This window comes from Thalia democratica, chromosome 7 (assembly GCF_965202585.1).
Source record: "Thalia democratica chromosome 7, ktThaDemo2.hap1.1, whole genome shotgun sequence".
NCBI classification, from domain to species: domain Eukaryota; kingdom Metazoa; phylum Chordata; class Thaliacea; order Salpida; family Salpidae; genus Thalia; species Thalia democratica.
Genome location: NC_139171.1, coordinates 51,065,685 through 51,074,517, shown reverse-complemented (window position 1 = coordinate 51,074,517; position 8,833 = coordinate 51,065,685). Strand labels below are relative to the sequence as shown.

Here is an 8,833-nt window from a genome sequence, read left to right as displayed (position 1 = left end):
CTACATTTAGTTTATAAAAAAAAAGATTAATAGAAATTTTTACAATAGTTTAAAAGCATTTAAAAACGAAAATACTTTTACATTTGTAGCTTTCAGGGGCGTCGCGTGAGGTGGGATGCTGGAGCTATTGCTCCACCTAAGGAAGGAAAAAATTTGTTAAAAATGGTTCAGTTTTAGATTTTAAGCTTTTAAACACGCTGCTTTAAATGGGGCCCTGCTTCAGCTGTACCAGCCCAAACTAAATTAAAATAATTATATCTCAAAGCTTAGGAATTAAGCTTTAAAATTATTTAAATGTTATAGTTGTACAAAAAATACAGCTAAATGTACACATGACCGTCGTTAATTTCCCTGCTAAATTAGTTTTGTTTCAAAATCTTTAGTTGATGTACAAAATGTTCGTAAAATTAGAGCTGCAAGCTCAATCTGTGTGAATCTTAATCGTATACAAGTTTTCAATACGAGCGTTAATTTAGCTTGATTAGCATTTTTTACAATTTTTTGAAAATTTCCAAACTTTAAATCCAATTATTTTCCTTATTTTTAAAACTAACTAAGATTTTTTTTAATTCTAGAGAACGCATCTTTGCCTTTAATTAAAAAAATCGATTGGATTTGGGTTTGAATTTTCGAGTGGGGCCCCTTAGAATAAAATGTTTTTAATAACATATACAAATATTTCCGATTGTAAATTTCAAAAACCTTGAGTTTTCTAGCGGTCACTGTAGCAAATTTTTTTTTTATTACACTTAATGTTAACTATTTTAAATGGTTAACGTTTTTTTTTAATCTAAACTGTTTTTACGTAAGACATGACCCATGTACGTTTTACTAAAATTATCACTATTTTAATATGAAATCCTTCATAAAAGAAATATGAGGGTTTTCATGTTGAAATAATGATAATTTCAGTAATACGTACATGGGTCATATATTACATAAAAACAGTTTAGATGAAAAAAAAGCGTTAACCATCGAAAATAGGCATAATTAAGTGTATTAAAATAAGTTTTTTTTTTTGCTACAATTGACCGTTAGAAAATTGAAGGTTTTTGAAGTTTACAATCGGCAGTATTTGTATATATTATTAAAGTGTTAGAAATCTGAAAAAAAAAACAACAACCCTTGAGAACACAGCAAACAGAGAATATTAAAATAAAATTATATATTTTGGCTCAAACATCCACTAGAGTAAAAATTCAGAAAAATAAAAATAAAATTTTTAAGGGGCATCACTCAAAATTTCAAACTCAAATCCAATGGATTTTTAAAAAATTAAAGGCAAAGGAGCGTTTTCTAAAAGTAAAAACAAATTTTTAGTTAGCTTTAAAGATAAGGAAAATAATTGGATCTAAAGTTTGGACATTTTTTAAAAGTTGTAAAAAGTGCTAATCAAGCTAAGTTAACGCTAAGTTAACGCTCGTGTTTTCAATACAAAATGTTGAAAAGCTTAATTCTGGAGCTGCATGAACTTTCAGTACCATATAAAATCACGATCGTTGTTGAAAATTCTCTATAACGCGAGAACAATAAGACAAGTTTTTTTTTATGGTAAAAAAACATCAGTCTCAAACTCTACCCCTTGCAACGATAAACGTTTTCTGGGGAACACGAGCAGAAGAAACACGAGCAGGGGCAACTCGAGCAGAGGCAACTCGAGCAGGAAAAACTCTAGCAGGAAAAACTCGAGTAGGAGCAATTCAAGCAGGGAAAACTTAAGCAAGGGAAAATCGAGCAGGAAAACAACGAGCAGAAGCAACTGAACCAGGGACAACTCGTGCAGAGGCAACTCGAGCAGGAGCAACTCGAGAAGGGAAAACTCGAGCAGGCGAAACTCGAGCAGAGGCAACTCAAGCAGGGGCAATCAAGCAGGGAAAACTAAAACACGGGAAACTCAAGCAGGGGCAACTCGAGCAGGGGTAAGTCACGCAGGGATAACTCGAGTAGAGGCAAAAGTTTTAAGTTAAGGTTTTTTTTCAATTTTCAGCACTCCCTAACCAAAATACCATGCGCGACGCCACTGGTATTTTTGTTATTTTAGCTCTTTTTATTTTAAAATAAACAAATTTTTGAAAAACCTCGCAATTTTCCGAACTTACATTAAAAAATTTGGCGAATACAGAATAAATGCTTAATCAAAGAAAGTAAAGTGTTAATTTAATTTCAATCTAATACAGTTATATTATAAAATAAGCTTTAATTCACAATTTATTTTGTAGTTTTTTAATAACTTTTATTTTACTAATACTGTTTATTGAATGACAAAAGAAAAAAGTTTAAAATGATTGGTCTAACGACCTAGTTCACAAAAGAGTGTATTTAAAGAATATCGGTTATCGAGTCATACATCACATAATACTACAGGTAGTAATTGCTTTTAAAAGTTATGCATATAAAACACCATTGAATTATCACAGAAAATATATTTTTTTAATTGCTTAGCAGTTAATTTAATTATTTTTCAATATTAAAAAAAGCTGTTATGTACTAGATTGTAAACTATAATGTAATTTTTTTTTTCTTAATTAAAACAATCAACTCTTTAAGATAAACAGCTTCATTTCGTTTTAACAAACAATATTTAAGTTTTTTATTCATTATTTTAATTTTTCATATTGTGGAGGAACATCAACTTTCTCTGGTAGATAAGCAAAACCAACAATAGTATTTGGAACCATTACATTAGAGCCAGGAACCATCACACTTCACGTAATTAAATTCAAGTCACAACAAAAAACTTAGATACTTGTCGAGTTATATAAGTAAAAACGAAATGGTTCTAGGTTATATAAATATATAAAATTAAGCAGTTTTAAAATTTTTTTAAAGCATTATATCACTGTCTGAAAACTATTTTTTATTACTTTCTAGCTAAAACTTTACATTCAGAAGTTCGTTTTAGCACGTTTAAAGATTTATTTTGTTTCCAAATATATATATTTGTGTTTTCATTGACCATGTTATCTTTAAGTCTAAAATATCTAAAATTTTCAAAACGATTTAGACATTTTTGATTTTGCCCTAAGGATGTCATAAACATTTAAATTGATGAGAAAGTTATTCCTCAAATATTTTTGAAACTGTATTTGAACATGTAAATTATTAAGCGTTTTGTGCAGACAAAATAATATTTTTTATAAGTTTGAACACTTTATAGTTTTATCTGTATTTTCTTTTTCAAGCTATTAACTTTCCGTATAACTAAAAATCTTACAAAGAGTTTGATTAAAATTTAGGAAACACAAACGGATAATTTTTATTGGTAAACTACAACATTACTTTTCTATTCAGTTTTAAAGTTTTTAGTTGAAAAAAATGTTAAATTTTATATGTACATATACAAAATAAAAATTTATTACTAAATTGTATTTAAATTAATTATTTACTATTATAAATACTTACAAACTATATTTTATCAAGGTTGGTACGGTTAATTTCAGTTTGTAATTTAGTAATACAAAAACAAAATTAAGAAGAATAAAAACATTTTTTTAAGTAGAAAATTACGCTGTTTACATGCTATTTTTGTTGTTATAAAACTACAAATCGTTAAACTAGTTAAAATAAAACATTTAGAAAGTTTCATGACAAAAATAAAAGTTAACACTTTTGTTTCATTGCTTAAACAAAACTTAATAATTTAACTACAACTAAAAAATACAACTTAATCGTTTTTATTTCAATCAAAAAACACTTATTTAAAACAATGAAAACACTTTTGATAAAAAAACCGTTAGTACTCATCAATCAATAATTGCATCAATAACTTGTGATACAAACGTAGGGGTTGAATTATCTTCTGTTTTTGCGGAAGTTTTTTTATTACTTTCCTCCTGTTCATAAGCTTCATTTACTTGAGAGGTCGAAGTCTTTGCAATAGTTTTTATTACTGTTACACTAGAACTTAAAACTTTAATGTCTTCACTCGTGGATACAGCATTATCGCTTTGAGCTGCTACATTATCGTTTGGAACCACATCACTATTATTTTGAACCATTACTTTAGAGTTTGGAACCATTTGAACAAAAAAAGGTTGATTGTTAGAAATAGCTGGGACTTTGCTCTTGATATGAAATGTTCGGTTTTTAGGAACGAATAAGTTTCCTGAAAATACTTCGTTTTAATATATATGAAATATCAATAAAAGTATTAAAAATATACATTTACTTTTAAATGTGTAGAGTCAGTGCTACTTTAACAAAGCACAAAGTTTTCTATTTAAGTAAAAAGTACAGAAGGAGCTTATAACTAAGCATAAAAATCAACTAAATTTTAATTACTACAACTTGTCTTTTGTTCCTTACTAAAACGGTTCTGGATTTATTAGTTTGATAGCAGCGTAGAGATAAAGTTAAAACTTTTTTTTCGTAGAAAAATATTTTTTTGCTTTAATTTTTCATTTAAAAAATATAAACAAATCTTTTTTATGAATAAACGATTTCTTTGTTGCCCATTTCTTTTGAAATATATTATTTTTACTGGAAATTATTTCAAAACTTGTCAATGGCATCTTAACATAAAAAGTTGAAACTTTGGTTTTGTTTTCACATTTAAGACTTTTGTGTTTAAATTCACATTCCTGTCATTTCTGAATTCATGTCTAAAAATTTTGTTTGCTTTAATGACTTTATAATTTTTTTGAAACAGTTTAATTCTATTTTTTGATTTGTGTTGTTACGTCCTTTGTACTACTGCAACTATCTTTAAAACTTTGAAGTCGACTTTATTTAAAAATTTTAATTTCGATTAGTAAGAAAATTTATACAAGACTAAACTAATAAATAGATATGTTCTTTATTTTCTACTTATTTCCGTAGAAAAATGTGGAGTTACATTAAGTGTACAATAAAAACGAATTTTCGTGATAATTGAATTTTGTTCATGTGTGATTAAGTAAATTGAAATTTTTAGTTTTATTTGTTAGTTTCTACAATAAGCATAAGCAATAAATCAATATTTTTGATATATTATTTTCAAAAAGAATGAACATCACTATAACGTTTTACTTATTTAAAGTGCACATAGTTTAATACAAACCAGTTTTGAATCACAAACAAATACAATTTGTTTATTCATGTCAAGCTTTTAATCAACTCTTCCGAATAGAGGTTTTGAAAACCTTGATAAAGTTACATTACACCACAGTTAAAAAATATATAAAAAACAATAAACTTGGTATACTTTTTTTTTAACGTAACACGAACCTGGTTGAACGATGCTTGATTGCACGTATACAACTTGATTAGTTTTTCGCTGCAAAACGAATTACGGTAATTTTAAACTTTAATAATAAAAAATTACAACTTGTAGGCTAGAACATAATGAGTAAAAGTGTATTGTTTTTTTTTCAACAAATAGCACTTAATAAGTTAAAAAGCCTCGTTACAAAACAGAATAATAAACAAAAACTTTTGCTCAAACAAAACAGTTTAATATTTACAGACCGTACTGCAGCGCATGAATCCAAGTACAGTCAAAGTGATGAGCAAAACGGTCAGTACGCATGCGCACATTATTATGAAAAATACCAACCCGTAACCCTCAATCAACCTTTTATAAGGAAGTCCCTAGAAAGAAAAAATAAAGATTTAGCCTTTTTGGAAACTAAAACTAGTTACTTTTAAATCACATATATGTAAGCTTTTTAATTTTAAATAACAAATATAATATCTTTTTATTTAAAAACTTCCAAGCTTTCACTTAATGTTTGCTTGTTAAATTAATTCTATCTAAACTAAAACCCACTGTTACGAGCCACCAACACTCTAAAGCGATATCAGCAACCGAAAGTTAGTTCCGACCACAGCGAAACCAATAAAAACTCCATTCTGTCAAATTGTTTAATTTTGATCACGTTGAAACTTATTTTGTAGCATGAACTAGCAGAAACTTTAAATTTAAACCTGATGTAGTTTGATAATATTTTAAGTTTTGAAATTTCCTTGTTTTTTTTTAAATATGAACGATCAAGTAAATAATTTTACATAAAATTTATCACTTGATTTTACAATGAATTTAAATAGTGTAAACAAACTTTATTTTAAGGGTTAGTAATAGAAAATATAAAAATATATTTGTACTCTAACCAACTTTTCAGCAACTCTATATATAGCCTGTTAGCATTTATGAGTTAAATTAAAATGGTTTAAAAAACATTTACTTTACCTTGTTTAATGAACATAACACTTAGTAATAATTTAAAGCTTCAGTCTGACTGGTTGTTATGTTTAGTTTTTAATATTTAATTCATTAATATTTTTTCTTATGGTTTTTATTATGAAACTTTACAGAAAAATGCAAATACTAAGTATACTTTGAAGCTCTAATTTTAACGTTTAAATATATTTAAACACTTTGAAGAGCTATGCGTTTTTAAATGGGTTACTGCTTTTGTCTGTAAACTTAAAGAATTTAGGGAAATTTTCAAGCAACAATACTTTAAGATAAACATTAATAGTAATAAATTCTTGAACAGCAAGTTTTATCAACTTTAAAAAGTCTTAGACAATTAGTATTTTAAATTCGTGCTTTATTAGTAATAATTGTGTAAAGTAGACTTACCATCATACTGGATTTTGAATCCAGTCCGAGTATTCCAGCAACAAAAGGCTGAAAAGTTAATATATTTTTTAGCTGTTTTAACCAAGAAGTGCAACTTAAATGGCAAAATTTTAATAACAAAATCTAACCAATAGCCATATTAAAAACCAGTATAGTGAATCTATGAAAGATTTTGAGATGCCACATAAAAAGCAAATGACCGAAGTAATAATAACTGCAATCTGTAAAAAGAATATTTAAAAACTACATCTAAATCTACGCGTTTGTTATTTAAACACTAACACTTATGTGTTTGATTGTTTTAAGTAGTTTTTCATCTTTATTTGTTGTAACAGCTGGTTGATCTACAAGCTGTTGTTGTAAGTTTTCTGTCATTATTTATCCGAATATTTCTATCTCTTCGTTAATTACATACAATAAATTGTATTAATCTAAGTTTTTGGTAGAAGTAAAAATAAGTTTAATGTTTCTAAAACTATTTATGCTTTAAATATTAGACTTATGAAATTAACATGCAGTTAACTTCCATTATTTTATTTTTATTTTAAAAAAAGTTATAAACGATTTGATTTTACTAACTGCAGTATGTAAATAAAGTTTTTAAAATAATTATAAAGCTATCTTTATAATGGAACAACTCAAGCTATAAAAAAAAAAGCTTAAATACCTGTTGGTTAATACAAGTACAAAGAAAATGATTTGAGTTTGTAAATTTTCTAAATCTGATAGTTTTTTTAACAAGTACAAAATCACTGCCTGAAAAGTCTTAACTAAAACAAAATTATGCTTTTTACTTTCTAGCTGAAGTTTTGCATTCAGTAGTCTGATTTAGCACGTTTTAACATTAATTTTGTTTCCAAAACTATACACTTGTGCATTTCACTTACTGATCAAATAACCACTATATACTTTTTTTGTTTGTAGTACAAAACTTCTACAAAAACTGATTAGACTAAAGTGATTGAAGAAAATTTGAATAAAAAAATACTAAACTTACTAGCTTTTGTAAACATAAATAGATATTTTTTAATAGCTTATTTAGCAAAAAAAAAAGCTTAATCAATTTAGCAACGCGCTTTATAACTTCTGACCGATGGTTCGGTCAGGGTTAAGTTATGGGGTTTATTAATTTGGGTTTTTCCCCGAGCCTGCTACCTTGTAATACGTTTGTTTATGTCGTCTATCGATAAGCGTTTAGACGACATTATCTAGTAGGTTACTTAATTACAGTATTACAAAAGTTCAAATGGAACGCTCGTTAAATTTAATGTATCAATTTTACTACTAAGCTAATGTTAACAAAGCAGTTTTAACTTAAATGTGCTTTTTATGATGCGATTACAAAAACAATGATATGAGATAAAAAGTATAAAGATGACCACAACTGACTCGAGGCTTTCGTAAGCTTAGTAACTAACTATCGGCTGAGACCCATTAACGACTAGGTCAATTCTTCTATCTTACTTCAATTCGATAAATTTTCCTCCACAGCAAGGTTTTCCTAAGTGAGCGGTACCGCCCCCTGGGGGCGATTTTAAAATTTTGAAACTTACACTAGATATTCTTGAGTTGCAGACGAAGAGCAAAAAAAAAATTCTTATGTGTTTTAAATGGTAGTCTTGTTGGAGGGAGCAATAGCCTTTTTAATTTCTTCAAAGGGGGCAATTTGAAAAAAAGTTTGGAAAACCCCGTCTACACTTTACACTAATGCTGACTGTCTCTTACGCCCGTTCCGTCCAACAACACCCCACACACCAACCAAACATCATTTTAACTTACTAAGAAAAGTTTGTTTCTTTTTTTACTCTCTTCTCTACTTTGTTACGTCACAGAAAAAAAAACTTTCTGCAATTTTCCACAAAAACTATTGTTGACTCCGTCGTAATAGTTCTAGAAAATAAGTAGAAAGTTCACTACATGAAAAAATTACATTGCAGTCATGCAATTATAGTTTTTCCTCGGTACTTAAACTTATTGTTGACTTCTTCGTTGTACTTCTAGATCAATTGTATTGTCTAGATTAAATCATGGCTAATTTGTTTAGATCATAAAATAAACTTTCTTGAAAAAATTAAACTCATTTTAAATAAATTACAGTACAAACAAAAACTAGTACTTTATTTTATTAAGCATTGAAAACTTGTTTTATATTTTTTTATTAAAATATGAACAAATGCACTGCGTAAAGTGACTTAATTTGTTTTTTTTTTCACTGTCATTTTTTTATTTTGCCCGAGGGATGCCATAAACATTTAAATTTAAGAGAAAGCT

General features: G+C 27.5%; 1 protein-coding gene across 5 annotated transcripts; it reads right to left on the bottom strand.

Annotated features, from left to right (window-relative positions):
• Positions 1-3,429: 3,429 nt before the first annotated feature.
• Positions 3,430-8,290, bottom strand: LOC145840604 (uncharacterized). Of its 5 annotated transcripts, none has more exons than XM_082947912.1 (7): positions 7,981-8,290; positions 6,691-6,776; positions 6,563-6,610; positions 5,747-5,829; positions 5,446-5,568; positions 5,206-5,254; positions 3,430-4,105 (listed from the first exon to the last, which is right to left on the bottom strand). In XM_082947912.1, the coding sequence occupies exons 5-7, from the start codon at positions 5,512-5,514 to the stop codon at positions 3,744-3,746; spliced, it is 480 nt and encodes a 159-aa protein (XP_082804038.1). In that variant the 5' UTR covers positions 5,515-5,568; positions 5,747-5,829; positions 6,563-6,610; positions 6,691-6,776; positions 7,981-8,290; the 3' UTR covers positions 3,430-3,743. The 5 variants fall into 5 exon arrangements, with proteins under 5 accessions (XP_082804038.1, XP_082804037.1, XP_082804040.1 ...); XM_082947911.1 differs by lacking the exon at positions 7,981-8,290 and adding an exon at positions 6,845-6,988 and having other exon boundaries at positions 6,691-6,783; XM_082947914.1 differs by lacking the exon at positions 6,691-6,776.
• Between the last annotated feature and the right edge of the window lie 543 nt (positions 8,291-8,833).